The sequence below is a fragment of the Vipera ursinii genome (genome assembly GCF_947247035.1).
Source record: "Vipera ursinii genome assembly, chromosome: 2".
NCBI lineage: Eukaryota > Metazoa > Chordata > Lepidosauria > Squamata > Viperidae > Vipera > Vipera ursinii.
In genome coordinates, this window is record NC_139513.1 from 204,117,518 (window position 1) to 204,137,817 (window position 20,300).

Here is a 20,300-nt window from a genome sequence, read left to right on the forward strand (position 1 = left end):
CACTAGCACAAGAACTTGAATAACAGGATTTAGCAAGCCTTAGCATGCACCTAGAACCAGTCTGCTGAGTCCAAAACAGAATTATGCAGAAAAGGCTTTCTCAGTTGCAGCTGGATGTATCATCTGATAGAGCTCTCTTTTTGTTGTGGTTGTTTCAGCCTCACAATCTGACACAAGGCCCTCCTGCGAAAAGGGCTTGGGGTTTTTCACTTTAATTGTTTGGTTATTCGTCTACAAATAGATTTTTCTGCAACGAAGGCAGGACCAGAACTTTCTTATGTCGCCACCCCCCCCCGCTCCCCCTTTCAAGGATCTGATCACAATGATCACAATCCTTGCCATACTCCTGGAGGGATTTGTACACAAATATACCCAGGAATATGATTTCCTTTATCTTTTGAAGCTTATTGGGAAACTGTTAAGTCTTTCAGGCAGTAGAGGGCAGCTGTTACCAAAAGAAAACACACACAAAAAAACCACCCAACCAAAAAAAAAGCAACACTTTTGAACACACCTTCGAAAAATGCTTTAATGTAGTTTTCTACTATCAGGAATCCAGTTTGTGGTTTGATACCGTTTGATGAACTAAACCATAGTTGGGTTGAATCTTTAATGTTACATTCATATCGTACTCATTTAGTACAGTCAAAGCCGATTTGTGCTTAGTTTCAAAGCATTAAAGGCATTTTAGTACAGATAAGTTATGAGGATTCATTTAATATGGCTGGATTAAAATAGTTAATTTTCTCCAGTATGGTTAAGACCTATTATTTAATCTGATCTGACAGAGATCATGAAAGATTGGCAGCCATTTTAACCCCGATTGTTGGACATTGATAGTTTAGAAAGAGAGCGTCTGAAAAGCATACCACATACTTAGAGAAGTAGTAAATTTAAAAAGAAATGCAGAATACAGAATATAAAGCAGAGGTAACATGCTAATGAATGCAGAATTTTTTCTTTAAACATATGGCTTAGTTTAACTTCTTTTTCAGCTACAGATTAAAATGGGTAGAGGGAACTAATGGAAACTCTTGAGGACTAGTAACCTACATAAAATTATCTGCTAGGCTCCTTTAAGTCAATGAAGGTAAATTCCACAGTAAGCCTCTTCATTATAAATCATTACTTTCTTGATGTGCATAATGCTATGATTCATGGATACATTCTTCCAACTCTTGAAAAACAGGTCCCTGATTTATACATACCAGAAATGGGAGAGGAAGGTTAAAGGGCTAAAATTAATATCAAAGAATATATAACTTAATTATGGTTTGCTATATATAGAATTTAGAATATATTCCCACCAAATTTGCCAATGTTATGACAATATATGTCTTTTATCTGTCTGTAAGAAATAGTGCTTTTAACAATTGGAAGAAAAAGCAAGATAACTATTGGCAGAAAAGTACCTTTAAAGCCAAAGGCAATAAAACTGATAAATAATAGCTTGAAGTTTGGGCTTTAAAATTTTTAAAATTAACATGCTTAGTTAAAGATTTTTTTAAGCACATCAATCTGACTTAAGCGTTGTTCTAAGATGGTCCAGCCATCGATTTCCTTATTATTTGTGAATTACTAACTTTCTGACATTAAGACTACCTTGCAGCAGGAATTTGCTTGAAATTTCTGAATTAAAATTTGCTTCTTGGATCCCAGTTCAGGTGTCATTAAGTATCCTGCATTCTTAATAATTAAGATACACTTAATATCTTTTCTCTCCATTTTTTAAGCAAGAAATTGTGGGAAGTTTACAAATGCCAGACAACAACGTCTAGAGCTGCAAAATTCTGTAAATCAGATAAGGCAGTTTTAATATAAAAATCTTACCTTAAATCTGATGATTTCTCCAGTTTTGCTTTTGTATACTCATCTGTGGCTTAAGAAGTTCATCACTCACTGTTTATTATTTACATTTCTGGTTGACTACTTGTAGTTCATTGAAAATGCCATGGGAAGATGAACTAATGAGGAGCAACTACCAAATTTATTTAGCACTTGAACAGTAATGATTGAGTGACATATGGCTCCCCACCCCCTACTATTCTACTGAGAAGAAAAGAATATGGGACAATGATCAGATTGCTCTTCGTGATCCACACTGCAAGCAGTGACACAACTATAGTTATTCCTCACTTAAATGTTACAGCAAAGCAACTGTACAGAAATGAAGCCCTAACCATTGCATATCATAATTGATATCACAATTTGTACGTATGTTTGTATTTTTATGCACATGTATTTGAAAATAAATGTCAACCTTCTGTTGAAGTTGGCATACATAAGGTTACAGTAAGACCACAACTGAACACACTTTGAAGAAGAAAGATGTCTATTAAAACCAAATGTCTGTTAAATCTGACAATTTCTGTCCTTGACAGTTCTGTATTTGTGCAATTATGTATTTGACATTTTATGTTCTTTATCTCTGTAATATCTTTGTGTAATTCTTTACACAATAACGGCACGATAAAAATAGTATAAAATATTAAATATGTGATTACACAAATGACATACACTGGTGCAAATGAAATAAATTGCATCTGTTGATCAGTTTGCTTCAGAAACAATCTGAAACTTTGGCTATATGTTGAGGGGTAGAATCAAAAGTGGAATTTTTTCCCCCACTACATTCAAAGTTCAATGAATGGAGGACAAGGTTTATCTATATCTTCTTTCAATCTTCATGACGATATTTTGTGAATATTAACTATGGACTGGTAGGAATCAATCAGGGAAGCTTGGGGTGACCATTGGACTTCTGGAATACCACAGTTCTGTTGTGGTGGATGTGAAATAAAACTCAACTAATTCAGGGATATTACAGGTTCGTCAACTCTATAGTAAATAAACTTTTATCCCCATCAAGCACAACCAGTATCCTGGATATTTATGGATAATGGAAATAATTGTCTAGCAATACCTGGGCTGTCACTGATCCTTTACTTGTTTTTGCCTATATTGCTCTTCCCTCTGACTAACATAATTTCATGCGACAATGTACTTTTCAGACAATCATCTGAATAGCTGCAAAACATGCTTCAGAGTGAGAAGATGTACACGCCAACATATGTTACCTGTTTCTTGATCTTGCCATCTTATTTCCAGACTTTCCTTCTTGTTTAGGGAATTCACAAAAGTCGAACACAGATCTGAAAGAATTAGTTTTTAATTTGTTAGTTCAAAAGTAAATTCTGGCACCAAGGAGGCACACAGAATGGATGTAGTGTTCCTCTCATTTGTACTGTTTACAATTTGTAACTCTCATGTCTTCAAATAAATACTTAAAGGTGACTTTTGTATATAGATCTGACGATAGCAAATTCATTTCTTCTTTAAGTATGTTCTAGAACAGGGGTACCCAACTTACGGGCCGTGGCCTGGCACCGGTCCATGGCCTGTTGGCCGCCAGGCTTCAGGAATGGCTGGCAAGTGTGCACACTTGTGCACACATCCTCCTCACTCGCACTAGTGCTGCCATGCAGGTGCTAGCAGCCCTGTTTGCACATGTGCACGGACGCTAGTGTTGCTGCAGTGTGGGCGCTGCACACATTTCACTGTTTCCACCAACCAGGAAAGATTGGGGAGCTTTGTTCTAGAATACTGTTTTTCTTCAGCTGTGATGTGTGGAGTTAAACAAAAATCTTTCAGTTGATTTAGCTATTTTAATCTATCTACCCAAGCTTATATTTTTTTTTCTTATGCTGATGTTCTTTCATGTTTTTTTAGCATGTTAAGCAGAATTAGATACAATGAGTGATTCATTCTGACTTAATTAAGTATTTTAGTTCACTTAATAGCAACAATAGTGTATCTTCATTAGAGTAATAGGTCTACTAAAAAAAAGCTGATTTTATTAAGACTGAGGATTTTGCCCAACAGGGAAAAACTGAAATATGTTTGTGCTGAGCTACAAATAATTAAATTGTTTTGATATGCATGGGATTTCTCTCCAGGCTTTGTATCAGATATACAGAAAAGGTTAATGAGCAACAAAGCTCTTCATTACTCTGAGTTTATTTTGTTTTTTTTAAACTGATTTGCCATAAAAAAGTCAGCACTTTTCAAACAGACGTGTATCATCCTGCAGTGAACAATTTATTTGTCCTTGCAAATGAATTAGTTTTTGGTTTTGGATATTTTTTTCCCCTAAAGATTTCTTGGTTGGTATTAGGCTTATATTTTCTAATATAGGCACTTCAAGCAAGCTCACAATGTGTGAGAATTGTTGAGTAAATTAAGCATCAATCTAGACTGGTGTAGAGAAACATTCAGAATTAAATTCAGGTTGGTTAATCAACTAAGTTGTATTATGTTTAATGTAAGTACTGAAAAGCAGGCCTTAAGTCTTATCTTTACAAACTAGTATTTCCGTCTTTTCTCTTCTAAAAACTATAATTATTAAATTGCATGTGTGCATCCTCTATAAAGTATGCAGTTCATTAGCTGATACAGCCATGTAATTAGTTGAGTAAGATTTATTTAACAGTGTGACAGGTCTAATTTTACTTAGACTGAATAATAAAAAACACATACAAGGAAACATCACATCCAATCAAATGAAAGCTTTCTGCTTGATTATGAGTTATCAGGTAAGCAACCAGAGATCTTATAAGATTTGGTAATCTTATGAGATTTTCTCCATTTTTTTTAATTGGATGTTTTCTTTGAACACATTGCCTAGGATTATTGTGGATAGTACTCACTGGTGGTGCATTTCTAACCCCATGTTCAAACTTTTAGACCCCTACATAGAAGGGCCTATATAGGTAGCCAGTCTACCAACTACAGTACACCCTTCACTATAGCAAAGCTGTTTTTTTTAAGGTGTTAATAAATACAGGTTTGGATTGCTGTAACATGCTTCACTCTTGTGTTTGTTCAGAAAGTGCCACTGGGGGCAGAAAGGCTGCCGAGCGGGGTATCTGCCATGCATCTCTTGACACTTCCGCTAAAGCAGGGGTGGAGAATTGTGGTCCTTTTATGACTTGTGGCCTTCAACTCCCAGAATTCCCAAGCCAGCATTTCACTGAGCATGGCTGGCTCAGGAATTCTGGGAGTTGAAGTCCATAAGTCATGAAGGGGCCATTGTTCCCCACTTCTGCGCAAAAGCAACTAACTGTTCTGGCTGCTTCTTAGCTTCCACATCATGTTTTAAGTTTTTCCTTCCGATATCTACATCCTTAAGATCTAACCATATGGGTCCAGTGCCTTTCTGGTTGAAGACCAGAGACGATTAAGATGGTATATCTTCATATTAGTCACGGGACAAAGAGGTTCTACCTTTGGTGCTGGGTTTCTGGGATGCTCACGCCATTGAAATTTGTGAGGTGCCTACTATTAAAATACATGCGTCTTTTATCATCTTCCCTCTGAATGCCACTCACCTTTTTAATGAATGTGTTTTCATTAGATACAGCTCTTCAGAGTCAATGCCAGAAAATGCTTTGGAGGTCAAAGGGGTGTAAACTGAAGCTGCTGCTTTTCCTGGGATCTCAAAGTAGTATTGACGTTTAGGCAAAAGAAGCAGCTACTTTAAAGAATTTCTGAGAGGTATTACATCTGTCATCCTGCACACGTTGAAGTCTTTTTCAAGCAACAATATTTGTTTTTATATGGGTTTTACCAGGGCTTTTTTTGTCATAGAACGCTCAGAACGAAGTTCCGGCACCTTTTTTTGAATGGAACCTTGTAGAGTAGGCAAGGCGGGTTGTATGACATGTGTGAGTTCTGGCACCTTTTTCTTTTACAAAAAAAGCACTGGGTTTTGCTATTATAATGCTTTTATTGAAAGCTGCCTCCTTATATGTAAATCCACTGAACAACAACCTTGTGGTTGCTGATGTAGCTTCAACTGTCCCTGGTTGTTTTTTAACTAGTATACTGTATATTCGGTTGTACTGAGAAAATAATAGTAATAATCCCCTAGTGGGGCACTACCTTGACATGGTTGTGGGAATTGTGTGCTCCAAGGAAGATGAGAGTGATGCCAGCTGTTCACCATACTGGACAGGTATCAACAGAGGAACTAGACAAAAAACGCCTCTCCCAAAAACAATATGGTGAGATACAATTTTCAGAAACTCATACTGGATCGGTCCTCACCTGGGTCAACAAGGAGTCGGCTAGATGTTGGAGTGTCATCAATTGGACATCTGATGACAAATGGGCTACATGACTCGGGACTTTTGGCTGAGCAACCAGGGGCAGCATCTGCCAGACAACTAAAAACTAAAATATGCACTGCAAATATACAAAGAGTGAAACCAAAGACATAATGATCTGCTATTACAAATCAAGTTCAATAAGAAGACAAACGAAGCACCACTCAAACACCATGGGCATTGACAAAATCACCATCAATCAATTGCAAAGCTTTACTTAGAACAGCTTACATCCTGCAACCGTATCTGTAACACCATCGAACAACATCTGCTTATCCCAGATCCCTTGGGACGGACTCGTTAGGTAGGTAAAAATGCCAAATAGAATCTAAACACCTGACTGGCTGTGTGACCAACCATAATTACAATAACAACAACAACAACAACAGCTTGTATCCTGCCCAATTCTCAATGACTCTGGGAAGTTCACAACAATCAAAGAATTTATAATAAATTCAATCAAACAAAAATAAAATGAAAATAAAAGATGGTAAGCTCAATGAAGTAAAGGCTTTCTCTCTCCTTCACCAAAGGCCTGGGTGAAGATAGATAGAAGTCTGTTAGAATGAGTTCTTTCCTTTGTTTTCTGCACTTCTGCCTTTATTCTTTCCTTATTTCTTTCATCTTCTTCCTTTATTCTAAACATTAGCTCTTAGTTTTCATCTTCTGTCTATATATATATATATATATATATATATATATATATATATATATGAAAGGAAGTATATTAGAATGACTTGTTTCATGACACATATTTTTGTCCACTTTGGGTTTCATCATATGGTGGTCATTGCTCAACCCAAACACTTGACATGTGTGATATTTAGAATGTTCTGAAATAAGTTGGATTCAGAATCTGTCTCCTATGCATCATGGTCTAATTTTGTCCAAGGGAGACTTCAGATTCAGAGACACCTTTCCTTATCAATCCCCTTTCAAATCTGACTGGAGTAATTCAGCAGTAATCTTTGTGCGTGAACTAAACTTTCTTCAAAATCTCTTTAAGTACAGGGAAGCTGGAATGTTTCTGCAGCTCAGGACACTTTTTTAAAAAATTCTGTATCAAAATACTGTCAGCTCTCCAGCTCCTGCACATAACCAGCATGCTATAAATTGGAGCAAGTGTTCATGATGTATGGTTGCTCTATTGATTTTTTTTTAGCTCCAGGAACCACAGCATATAATGGAACAGGTGGCCAATGCAGCAAGTTATTTTTAGCTACACCTGCCTTTTAAATTACAATTGCTGATGTTGATATTCTGTTCTCATGCCTGGAGACCACCTAAAGAACAAGAGCTCAAAATGAAGGCTGTCTTACATGCATTAAGGAGTGTTAGCTGGCACTCACCCAGAATAATGGGTGAAATAATAATAAAAAAAAATTAAAGGCACAGTGAAGCACTTAAAACGGAGAACTAAGAATGGTGTTTCATTTTTATCAAAATCCTACCCTGAATAAGACATAGTTTTTGGCAGGGGGGAAAAAAGGAACAAAAACATTTTTAAGCTTGGGGAAAAAAATTCAATAAAAATACTAACTTTGTATAAACATAAATGTAGGACATCACAGCTAGATAACATGCATATTGTTTACATTAATAACCAGCTGTTGCCAAATTAGAAAAAAAAAATCTTGAAGAAAATTGCTTTAATGTCATAAGCAAGAATGCACTTGCAATTAACAACATGAAATAAATATAGCAGCATTTTACCCAATACATTTGAGCTGTTTTCCCCGTGCAGCTGAATTTTAAAAGAGCATGCATATACTTTCCGCTGTGAAATTAAATTGGTTGCTGTACTATACAGAATATTCTCTTTAAGTGAAGATGTTGCAGATTAGGTATTTTCATACTTAAATTCTAAGGGACATATCTCTAGATAGCAGCATAGGGAACCTGGACAGGTAGAAATGGGGATCTTATTTCAAAGTCCTGCTAAAGTGCTGCAATTCTGTAGATTTTTATTTAGAAGTAAACTTCACTGAGATTTTTCAAGCTATTGAATCAGACGTAACCATTTAGGGATTTGTCTCTTTAGTTAGTCTAGTTTATAGAACTGTAATGAACAAACCAGAAGTTTTAGGCAAAGGAAATGGAGATATGTTGTGTATCACAAGGTACAAAGTGTATCAAGGACTATCATCAGGATCTGGAAAGCTCTTAAATAAGACACCCTCTAAGGAGCCACTTTTTAATTTGGAACTACTGTCTTCCTTCCACTCCTTCCAACCTTAATCTGCACAACTAAGAAGAGGACACAAAAGAAATATGAAATATTGTTTCAATCTTTGAAGGTTGGACAGGAGAAAGAAGGAGCAAGAGAAAATTTAGTAACAGTCTTCTTCAAGAAATCTTGCAATGCAGAGATCAAACATAAAGTCTGATTAATAGAACTAGGCTTATGGTCAACCAGACAAATGGTTGTGAGATTATATACCTTGAGTACTGAATTTGGACTGGAAGAGGAACAATAGGGTATGAACCGCCAAAAGAAAAAAAAATCTAGTCACTAAATAAATTATCCATAACTCTGACAGATTAAACAAATCTACGCAACAGCAGTTCAAACCTATTTTCATTTTTCTGTCTTCCATTTTCTCAAAAATTATGCTTGAATTCATTTTGGTGCTGTCTATACACATTGATTGGGATTAGGTTAATTGCAATCCTAGATATGCCTACTAAGAAATAAATCTCCTGTCTCTTACAATATGCAAATTTAGTTCACAAATTCAAACTCTTATGGAGGAAGAGGATACAGAAGTAGAAATTAAAATGAACACTGTTCAAAAAGTACACAGATCCTTAAGTAAACTACTTTTAATTTCATACATTTCCTGCAAAAATGGTTCATTCTGTTTGAAAAATATAAACCAAATGCTTTTCCTATAAATTCCATGAAAGGTAACTCTTCAGTTCTGCAAAACTACATGACTTGGAAAGGGGAGTATTTTCAAAAACAAAGACATGTTTATGAAGATAATATGAATTTTAGAATCAGATTCAAATGTAAGTTAAATGTCAAACAGTAATAACATTCCTAAAGAATGCTTCAAATGATAACTTACACCAAGTTTTGCTTTATCGGGAAACAATCTGAAGTTCAGTAAAAAGAAACCTCTGCTCATATGTATAGGTATTTGCAGTTACAAGCTAAAATGATGAAAATCTTTAACCTATTTAAAGAGATTTGAAGTTTTATAGCAACACATTCTACCCGAGTCTTGAAAACATCATAAAAACACATTTTAATTTGACAAAATTTCCTTTTGAAGAAATGTTAACACTAGATCTAAGAGATATAGGCTCAACTTAAATAATCATTTGAGATATACTCTGCAGGTGACCACTATGCCTACTAAAATGTTTAAATAATAAATATAGCAAACTCTTTGGATGTTTGAAAATTACCAACTCTCTCCGTTAGTTTTTCTCCCTAAATTTCTACAAAGTGCTACAATACTATTATTTAACCATATAATAGTTAAGGTACACTGCAACATGGTTTCTTTGCCCCACAAAACTTTAGCAAACTGAGTTATTTTGGGAGAAACTACAGCACGGAAGGGAAAAAACCCCATATTTTTAAAAATATTTTAAACTGATTAAGCTATGCATATATGGGAGTGCCTGGATTCTGAAAAAAATGAAGTTGGAAAGATTTAATGAAAACTTATTAATAAATATTTTTATACATTTCACAGTGCTTGATAAGTTAGAATCAATGCTCAATTTTTTGATTCTTATTTCCTGGTAAGTATGTTTAGGATTACAGCCCAGAATAATTTATTTTGTGGATAAGCTAAAGTGAATTTGATGGGGTTACATCAGAGTAAAAATGACAAAGACGCAGTGCCGAACTTTTTAAAATATGGAGCTAGCATAGCTCCAGAACACTATTGCATCATATGAAAACGGTTTAGGAAAAGCATAAAAATCCACTCAGATAAAATAGGTTTATTTAAAAGTTATTTTCAGCAAAATGAATATGCAAAATACAAACTCTGTCAAAATGTTCATTTCACTTCATAGTTTACAAAATATACAAAATAGAAGTCTCCTTAAATTTATATTACATATTTAATATGTAAAGACCTATATAGAAAAAAAATTTGTTCTGCTTAAGGCATTTTTGTGAATAAACCATTGTACAAATTATTGCACATTGAAACCACAGTGCATTACAGACTGTCTGCATAGAAAATTAAACAAACACAAATAAACCAGGTTTATTAACCCGACTTAGGTCATCATTAATTGTAGATCGGAAGACAAATGTATTTCCTTGTCAAATATGCAGCAGTTTGAGAACTTTGGCTTCCTTTTTTGGTACCTTAAGAACCAAATGTCATTCAGCACCATGAAAATAGACTTTTAACCACAATTTTGTACCTGAATTTCTTCTTCTTCTTCCCATTTGACATAGTTTAGTAATGGCTTTTGGAAGGTAAAAGAAATTACAAGAGTATATCATGTTTACAATATTGCATTGAAAAGAAATTTTAAGGGAATTTAGGGTGAAGACAGGAATGACATTCAAAGAGAAATCGTAGTGGATTTATTATTGCCACAATATGAGCCAGGCTAGCTCAATGCTTTGGAATTAACAAGCCTTTTATAAAATCAAATGGTGGATCTGGGATCAAGCTCGTATTTCTCAACTTCCTTTTAAGGTATGCTGCTTTTAGATCCTATTTAAGTACATATGTACATTTGCTTTCTCCCCATAACAATACATTGTTTAAAATTGTAACAAAAGTGCTTTGGAAATTTGGTTTTCTCTCTTCCAAGGAAAAAAGTAAAGCTTTTGGCCTGATTGTGGTAAAGAATCTTCAAAAGCAGGGTTGTTGTTCTACTAGTGTCATATCTGTCTTCACCAGTTGGTTCCCTACGTAATTTCCCATCCATCCATCCATCCATCCATCCATCCATCCATCCATCCATCCATCATCCCTCCCTCAACATTTGTTAACCCTGATATCCTTGACTTCCAGTCAGTCCTTGGCATTCTGTAGTCCAGAAAGATTCAAGTCAGATTTTTTAAAAAATGGAATGATGATATTAAATCCAGTCATTGTTCCCTTTGTTTATTAAAAAAAGTCCACATTTGTTTAATATTGTTCATTCCTTTCGATCTCCCCTCCCTCCTTTTTTTTTTGGAAGACTTCACTGGGATTTTCTGTAGTGCTTTAAAGTGGAGTCCTTCCCTCGTGTGGAAGACAGTCCCTTGTGCTGTCAAATACTGAATCTCTCCAGGCTGTAAAGATAACAGTTCCTTGCGTCTTTTTCAAAAGTGTCTCTTCATGTGTAAGGCGAGGTGGTCAGACCTGGAAAATGCTCTGTCACACCTCTGGCACTGGAAGGGGCGGTGGCCTGTATGTTTTCTGTAGTGACGTGTAAGTTCATCGGAGCGGGCAAATTTCCAGCCACAGCCTTCCCAGTCACAGTGATAGGGCTTCTCACCTTCAGAAATAAAGAGTCACATCAATTACTTCTGCATTTGGGGCAAATATTGGAACAAGCCTCAATGAATGGACCAAGAAATAAATACAAGTCCCTTTCAATTATCGTTAACCAATTCTAGAGACACCTGTTACTATCCTTGCAGATTCAAAAAAAAACAACAAACTTTGATACCTCTGTTCTATTGGCTGAGCAAAGCCGTCTCATATGAACTATTGCCTACTTTCCCCCCCCCCCAGAATTCTGAAAAGTAGTTTAATTACATACATTTTTTCCTATAATGCAGACATACATTAAGCTTACAGTTCTGTTCACTAGATTTGGAAAAATTAAAAAAGAAGCTGTAATAATTATGTGTTTAGAAACGGCAAAATAAAAGAAAATGAAAGGGAATAAGATACTAAACCTGTAACTATGAGAGCTACCTGTGGCTAATGAGAATGGCTTTGGGGCATCTAAAGAGGCACACGTTTCTTTTTTTTTTTTTTAAACTATTTTAGGGTTACACTAAGATACTATTTGTGGTTGGCCAGGACTTATTTAAAAATCAGTGCGTGCTATAGGTAACAATGATTCGGCTTTACCACCAATTATTGCAAAATATTATCTGTCAGCGGCCTATTTATACTTAGAAATCACGACATATTGTAGAAACATAAAAAGATAATATTTTTTTTTACTGATTGTGTGGCAATATGACCTATGCACTCCCTTTTCTTAAATTCTTTTCTGACTGCTTCTGGATTAAAATGGCATGGAACTACTACTATCACCTTTCAGTTACAGACAAAGCCAACCAAAAAAAATAGCACTAAGAGACACCTTAATGAAGCTTTCATGTTTAACTATACATTGTTGTTTTCACGAAAGTTTCAACCTATTAACCTCGTTAAGAAATTTCATTTAAAGTTCAATCTCCTAAGCCACCTGGAGAACTGAAAGTGTTTAATTCCATGTCTGAACTATGCACTTCTACCACTGTTACCACAAATGGGCTGATAATCTCCACCGTTCTTATATACATGAAATGTCACTGAAATCAATGAATCCTTTTCCAAAATCAGTGTTTCAAATTAGGATATTATCTTGCTTAGTTGTTTTTTTTTACAAGTCAACCCAAATAATTTACCCGGAGATAAATCTTCATTTGGAATAACTTAGAAAATATTGGGGTAGGTTGGTAGGTAGAGTTCATGTTCCTGAACTTTTGACATAGAGTTAATCAGAAACCATAGGTACATTGCCATTTTAAATATACTGACTTAAAATTAAGCTCTTTTGGGAACTAAGTCACTTTCTTCCAAGGCAACATGGGGTATGTGAGGTAAACTGACAATTTCCAAAATAATATTTCATAACTTGATGTCTATGTAAATCTTAGCAGCAAATTCTAATTAAATTTTCTACAGGTGGCTGGAAAATCCAGAGTAGAGATTTTCCAGAGCTGATTATCAAGGGGACTGTTGACTGGCAGTTGCTTTTATGCACTAGGAGAAAAAAAAAGAAAAGAATCCTCAATACTTTGTGGGAGAGCAGTCTGGTTTAAATAAATTCAAAACAACTCCAATATAAAACTTGATTTCCTGGATCATAGTCAGTAAACTAAGATTTGGTAATTTCTAGAAAATGAGAATGAACAAGGATCATAAACCCAAAACAAGAGCAAGAAAATAAACAAATTGTGGTTATTTGCAACATCCATTCCCCTGAAGAAACATGTCAATAATGTTATCAGGATAAACATGCTTAATCCAGTTTGGATTTCTAGCTACCTTGTAATTAACTAGCCACATGGCCATAGCCAGGCAAGCAATGCTCAAGCACCTATCTGCAAAACAATTCCTCTGCCAGGGGTGGTGAGTCATTTTGAGCCATTTTAACCAATACCTTCAATCTGAAAGCAAATCCATAATTGTAATGGGCTTTTGACAGTTAAACTCCTATGTTAATGGAGAAGACTACAACCCACTATTTTAATACAATTGTGAAACGGTGCTATTCTAACTCCTTGTGTTAATAATAGAGTTGTGTTCTAATCCACACAAACTGAACACTAGCATTTTCCCCCCCTCAGAGATGGATGTGGTTTGAGAGCAAAACATGGCTCCTTAGAGTATGCCTGTTATCCATTGAACAGGATTTGCAGGTTTCTTCCCCCACCCACCAAATAATAAAAAAAATAAAAAAATAAAAATCTAGTTAGGCAATTCTGGGAAAGGACAAAAACGTTCACTCATATATGCCATGTATCATGCTATACCTCTCAAACAATTCCCAGAACTTTTTGCTGGAGTTGTAGGACTTTAAAACTGCAGTTCTAAGCACACTCAGAGTGCGATACCTCTGAGAAAACATTCATAAGATGATTGCTAAATATAGTAGTTAAAAGTGGTGTGAAAGTGGTGTACAATCTTTCTTTTTACACCCACTATTATCTCTCATCAGACAGGTTCCACTGGCTCTAAAAACTAGTGAATGGACTCGATAGAGGGATAATGGCTGGGTCCATTTTTCTACACTTTGCGCTGAAAATATATGATCTTCAGTCTTGTACAACATGTGGCCAGTTGGCAGAGGATGTCCAAATACCTTTAAGCATAAACATGACTAATCCCAATAGTCTTTCAGTAAAACGCTGTATGGTCTACATTAGAAGAGTCCTTTGGTACTGTTGGAGCGAAGCATTATTAAACCGCCCTTACCTGTATGGGTCCGAAGATGTGCTTTGAGATGAGAGCTCTTTGTATATGTTTTACCACAGCCTGCATATTCACAGGTGTGTGTGGCAGTCCTTTTCCTGGGCCATGACCTCCGTCCCCTCTTGGGCTTGGTCTCTTCAGAGAGGCAGCTTCCTGAAGGCATCAGCTCTAGAGGTGAAGAGGGCGGAGTCAGCATCATCCCTTGCACCACGCGAGGCACACTTAAAAGCTCTCCAAAAACATTTAGACAGTAAGACTGACCTTGATACTGGAGGGCGTTGGGTGGCAGCTGCTCTGGAAGAAAAGGAGGGTAGGCTGGGCCAGGATGATAGCCTGGAGGAAGTGGAAGAGTTGAATGACTTAAGCCCTGGGGGGAAGGGTGACAGTCCCTGGGAGACATCATCTCCTCTGGAGTCAAGGGAGGATTAGTCCTACTAGGTAATGGCCGACCCAAAGAGAAGTCGTGTGGCTGGGCTCTTGGAGTATTCCCGTGGGACTGGCCAATGGTGCATGACGGGGCTGCCTCTTGCTTGATTTTGGGGCACATTCTGGGCACGTGGTTGTACACGGAAGGGGGCACGGGTCCATCCGTGCAGGGGGAAGCTGAAGCAGCAACACTGTTCTTGATGTGGTTATTGCACTCTCCCATGTTCACTGTAGCCTTCAACACAAATTTCCCATGAAGGCTGCCTAGTGGAAGAGGAGGTGGTGGTGGAGGAGGCGGCTGCTGGCTCTGCTGCTGTTGCTGTTGCATATAAACAGGGTCCAGATCTGGCCTCATCAGTTCAGCTACAAATCCACCCGAAGGGGACACGTCATTGATATCAGCCAGGTTGAAAGGGGCAGCCGGAGCATGTTCTCTGGTGTACATTATCCCTCCAGGGTGATCTTCCCTTTGCAGCTGGTAGGAAAAGTCACAGGTGGTCACAGGAGGAGGGCAGGTGCTACTTGCGATAGAGGGCGAAGAACCGGGAGCGCTCACAACTATAGCAGCAGCTGTGGGCTGCTCCTGGGGCATCAGGGAATTCGACAGGATGAAATCAAAGTCCAGAAGCTCATTCAACTCTTCCGTCTCCCGCCTTGACATAGTCCCACTGTTGCCGTTTGTGGCGTTTTCCAGCTCAGAAGAGAGGTCAAAATGCCGTCCTGTCAGTATAGGGGGGATCCGCTTGAGGTGAGAAAGCTCTTCCCTCCACTTCTGTGTGAAGAGGATAAAAAAATGTAGCATTAATGGAAAGTCCCCTTTAGTTTGCTAGCGAAATCAAATAAGGTGTCGAGTATACTTTTTAAAGTATACTTAACGTATACATTTTCTTGAAATGTACAAGGAAAAAACAGGTACAAGTTATTAACATACAGCATACAGCAAAAAATAAATAAATCTTAAAATATGATTCTTTGGATCATATAACTGAGTTGGCAACTCTACCATAGTGCCACTGGGTTAGTACTCTTTTCTTTAAAAAAACAAAACAAAACAAAACTGTATACATTTGAAACAGCAGTTGTATAGCCTAAAGAAATCGACTGCTGAACAGTAGAGCTATGAAATTAAATTTTCAAGATTGTGAGGGTATCTTTGAGAAAGACTTAGTTAACCTCGTTACAAAAATATAGGTTAGGAATTTTCTTTTAAAAAATCTGCTGCATGAGTTTTTAGGGCCAAGTGTAAACAATTTTCAAACTATCACACGCTAACACAGAACTGCTAATTTTTCCTTCTCCATTTTGTGCTACGTGATTTTTAGGGTGACATAAAGTAGTCGTAGTTTATGCCAGAATTTTAACTGTCAAGTCTGAAACTACAGGGCTTAACTAACTCATTTTTAAAGCCATAATTATTAGTGTCTAGCATGAGCGGCATTCTGCTTAAAAGTCGCAAGACAAGATAAAAATAAAGGCATCACTTTGCAATCCTGTCATTAGCTTATACTTACTATACTGCCTCTGTATATAGGTTATGTGTGCATTTCCAGTACTTTTATCTATGTATAAAAGCTTTCTTCCAGATCCAATAAATGTGATGAATATACATGACAGACACCCCCTCTCCCCAAAGGTTTTTTTTAATGTAGTCATAGATTTAGGAAAATACAAATGAACTGATTTTGCAATAATTGCAGATGGCACATTAATGCATTACATTGTACTCATTAATAATTAGACACATGTAGGCGTTTTCTGAGGCTGCATGCATTATACAATAGCAGCCAGAGAAGCAAGGCATCGGCCTGAGATGATACAAAGAAAAGCTAACCTAGGCACATGAGTAGGTGTATATATTTCCAGAGGTTGCCAATGTATTAAACATCCCCATCCACACCCATGATTTTGGTTTGTGATACACTACATACTTCAGTTTCTTATTTACTTCATTGTATTCCTTCATGGTATATTTTTTCTATCCATGGGTGTTTCCTCTCACTTTATATAAAATGTTGATGTTTAAACTTGAAGCAAAGTCTATGCCTACGCAAATGGTAAAGAAGTTTTTGCAACAATCCAAGAATTAAAGGAAAAGGAAAAAAAGCCCCACATTTGTACGTATTTACACGGCACACTGAACTACAACCAGCAAACCACATTTTAGTCAAATGGATTGCCAAACCCAGCCCATGAGTTTAGCCAATGGTTCCTTCTGTTGGGCAAACTCAGAAAGTCTGAATGAATACATCATGATTAAGTTGGCCATGGTGCATTTTGGGTCAACGTGCACCCAGTGTGAGTTTTTGGTAAGGCACTTAATCTTTGGATTACTTTTGAGAGAAATCTCTATGCTCACAGATAGGTGTGCATATAAAACTGTCCCACAAAAGTTAGAATGACTTCCTTTACTTTTTTTTTTTTTTAAAAAAAAGCCTGCTTCCTGTTTTATAGTACAGATACCAGGGAAGGACTTTTATTTCTGCAAATCTGATTATTACTCTGGTCAGAATCCAATTGCTTTCCAGATTCAAGGTCCCGGGGGAATATTTTTCTTTGGCTCCGTTTTTGTCATCGGAGCCTGAAAAAAAACAAAAACAAAAAAAACACCACACACCATTCTCTTCTCCCCAAACTGATCACCAATGCCCAAACTGCTTTAAAAATAAATTAACGTGCCTCCCTAACTTGAGCGCTATTTTTTTTCCTCCCCAGCCAGAGTGAGGAGGAGGAGGATTCGCCTAGTTCAGGGGTCGGCAACCTCGGCTCTTTTATGACTCGTGGACTTCAACTCCCAGAATTCCTGAGCCAGCATAGCTGGCTCAGGAATTCTGGGAGTTGAAGTCCACGAGTCATAAAAGAGCCGAGGTTGCCGACCCCTGGCCTAGTTGTAGAGCACTTTCTCAGGGTGGCAACAAGAAGCCAACTCTACACCTGTTCAAGCACATTCTCATGCAGCTCTCGCCACGATAATCTCACACACACACACACAATTCTTTCCACAGGCTGCAGAATTCCTCCGCTACACCCAACAACCACCCCGGCGAATACTCACGTTGTGGCCACCTGCTTGTCTCAAGGCTTTTTCCCTGCTGGCCGTGCCCGCCGTGGCGAAGGTGGAGATGGAAGGGAGGAGGGTGCCGCTGAGCGCCATGTCAAACTCGCCGGGGGGCGGCTGCCTGCAAAAATGTCAAAGAGGAGAGTAAAGCGACCGACGAGGGACCAGGCTGCATCCAAAGAGGGAGGGAGGGAGGGAGGGAGGGAGGGAGGGAAGGAAGGAAGGAGGGAAGGAAGGAGGGAAGGAGACTGAGCAGCTCAGCCGTTGGTTTCTGCACACTGAAACTTTTAATTCCAAGCTTGGCGGAGGAGGCAGAAAAAGGAGTAAGGAAAAAAGAAGAAAAAAAAGAACAAGGGAGGGAGGAAGGAATGCCACCCACCTCATTAACGTGTCAAGAGCCGCTGCGTGGTCGGAAGGCACGGGAAAAAAAAACACGGCTATCTAATTTAACCTATTTATCTGTAGAGAAATCTATACGCGCATATACATATATATATATATATAGAGAGAGAGAGAGAGAGATAGACGTATATATTGCAAGTGGAATATTCACTTTAAAAAATAAAATAAAAAAAAGTCCTTTGGATGAAAGACCGCGGTCGCGACTCCTACGAGGAGAAGAAGCCCCGCCAGGGAGTAGCAGCAGCAGCAGCAGCGGCGGCGGCGGCGGCGGCAACAGCAGCAGCCCAAGCCGCTTCGCAAGTCGGCGGCAGCGGCAGCACCAGCAGCTGGAAGGCGCGAGGCAATTCCTGGGGATTCCCTGCTCGCGCCGCTGCCATGAGGGGACTGCTGGAGTTTCCACAGCCGCCGCGTGTCCCTGGCTGGCTAACTGGCGGGCGGGCGGGCGGGGCTGGCGCTTTTTCTCTCTCGCTCTCTCTCTCTCTCTTTCTCCCTCTCGCACGCGCGCGCTCCGGCTTTTTTTTTTTTTTAAATTTCTTCTCCTCTCCTCTCCTCTCCTCTCCCCCCCACCACCCTTTTCGGCGGAGAAAGGATGCCCGCGCGGCCCGAACTGTCAAGCCGCGCGCCCGCCGTTGCCTTACTTATAAACTCGAAGGCGGCTCCGCCCCGCCCCGCCCTCGTCTCGGAGCCCCGCCCATTTGCGGGGGCTGGGGAGGTCGCCGTGACGACGCGAAACAACAAACTTTACTCCCTCCGACACGTGGGGAGGGGAAAGAGGAAAGAGAGCGAGCGACCGTGCGAGACAGAGAGAGATACTCACACACACACACACACACACACACAGAGAAACCAGGGTTGGGCCGTGACGTCAGCGGAGCAGCTGGCTGGCAGCTCGCGCGCGCTGCTGACGCTCGCGAGGAGGGGCCCGCGAGGCCCTCGCCGGCCTTCGACGTTTACCTCCCTTTTCTTCCTCCTCCCGCCGGCCAGCGTTCACACCTGTCCAAAGCCGCGAGGGAAAGCCGAGCCGGACGCTCCTGGGCTGGGATGCCTAAGGACCGGGAGGGTGGTTCGTCTCCGAGGAGCCAACCAGCAATGTCCGGCTTGCAATCCATTAGGATTGTTGCTTTTGGTATTAACGAGAGTCCGATTGCCAGAAGCGCTCGATTCCGTGCAAGACGGGTCTTTATAGGCGTCCTCGCGATTAGAATCCTTTGCGGATCTGTACTCACTCATTTTTCTCTTGGCAGTGACCATCATACTAATGGGAACCTCGGTGTATGTTCCGATTATTATTTTTTCTCTCGTTGCAAGGTCATTTATTTATTTTTATTTTATTTTAATTTTATTTTAATTCCATTTATAGCCCGCCCTTTTTTTATTTTAATTCCATTTATATCCCGCCCTTCTCCGAAGACTCAGGGCGGCTTACAAGCTTAGCAGACATGCCTTATAAAGATACAAGCAACCTACCTCTGAACAGGACTGCAAAGCAAAAATATGCTGTTAACCCATCACAAAATTATGTGTCCTTAACCCTGTAATAATTTGACATTTCATTCTGAACAGTCTCCTTCAATATATAAAGGGCTGATAGCCATCCTACTGCTAAGCTTGTAAGCCGCCCCGAGTCTTCGGAGAAGGGCGGGATATAAATGGAATTAAAATAAATAAATAACAAATCCTGGACTAATATCAAGCCTTCACATCTCCAGAGCTAATTGGGTTCAAACTAAAGTCATGAATGAAAGCTTCTGCTGCATTTGACCATACTAGAATTTGTCACAGTTCAGGCAATTTCAACATGAGAGAGGGAACTGTTTTCTTCCTTATGTTTTTTTTTATTCAGAATACTGAAAAGGTCACAGAAGATATCTCACTTTTATGGTTGCCACCTGAATTTAGGTGGAGTCTTCTTAATTGGCAACAAAGTGTAGTAGAGAGAAATTTCTTGCAAGTGTCAATATCAATCAAGACTCAGTTTTTTGTTAATGATTTTATGGCAGAAAAGTCAAATTTATGTGTTTTATTAAAAACATTTCTAGCCCCCCCTCTAATCCAAAGGATTCTGATGGAGATTGGGAGAGTAGGAAA

The 20,300-nt window shown here is 38.7% G+C and overlaps 1 protein-coding gene across 2 annotated transcripts; it reads right to left on the reverse strand.

Annotated features, from left to right (window-relative positions):
- Positions 1-10,230: 10,230 nt before the first annotated feature.
- KLF4 (KLF transcription factor 4) lies at positions 10,231-18,793 on the reverse strand. 2 transcript variants are annotated; one of them, XM_083355110.1, is made up of 5 exons: positions 18,190-18,793; positions 17,808-17,931; positions 14,591-15,527; positions 14,333-14,497; positions 10,231-11,630 (listed from the first exon to the last, which is right to left on the reverse strand). In XM_083355110.1, the coding sequence occupies exons 1-5, from the start codon at positions 18,192-18,194 to the stop codon at positions 11,455-11,457; spliced, it is 1,407 nt and encodes a 468-aa protein (XP_083211236.1). In that variant the 5' UTR covers positions 18,195-18,793; the 3' UTR covers positions 10,231-11,454. The 2 variants fall into 2 exon arrangements, with proteins under 2 accessions (XP_083211236.1, XP_083211235.1); XM_083355109.1 differs by having other exon boundaries at positions 14,333-15,527.
- Between the last annotated feature and the right edge of the window lie 1,507 nt (positions 18,794-20,300).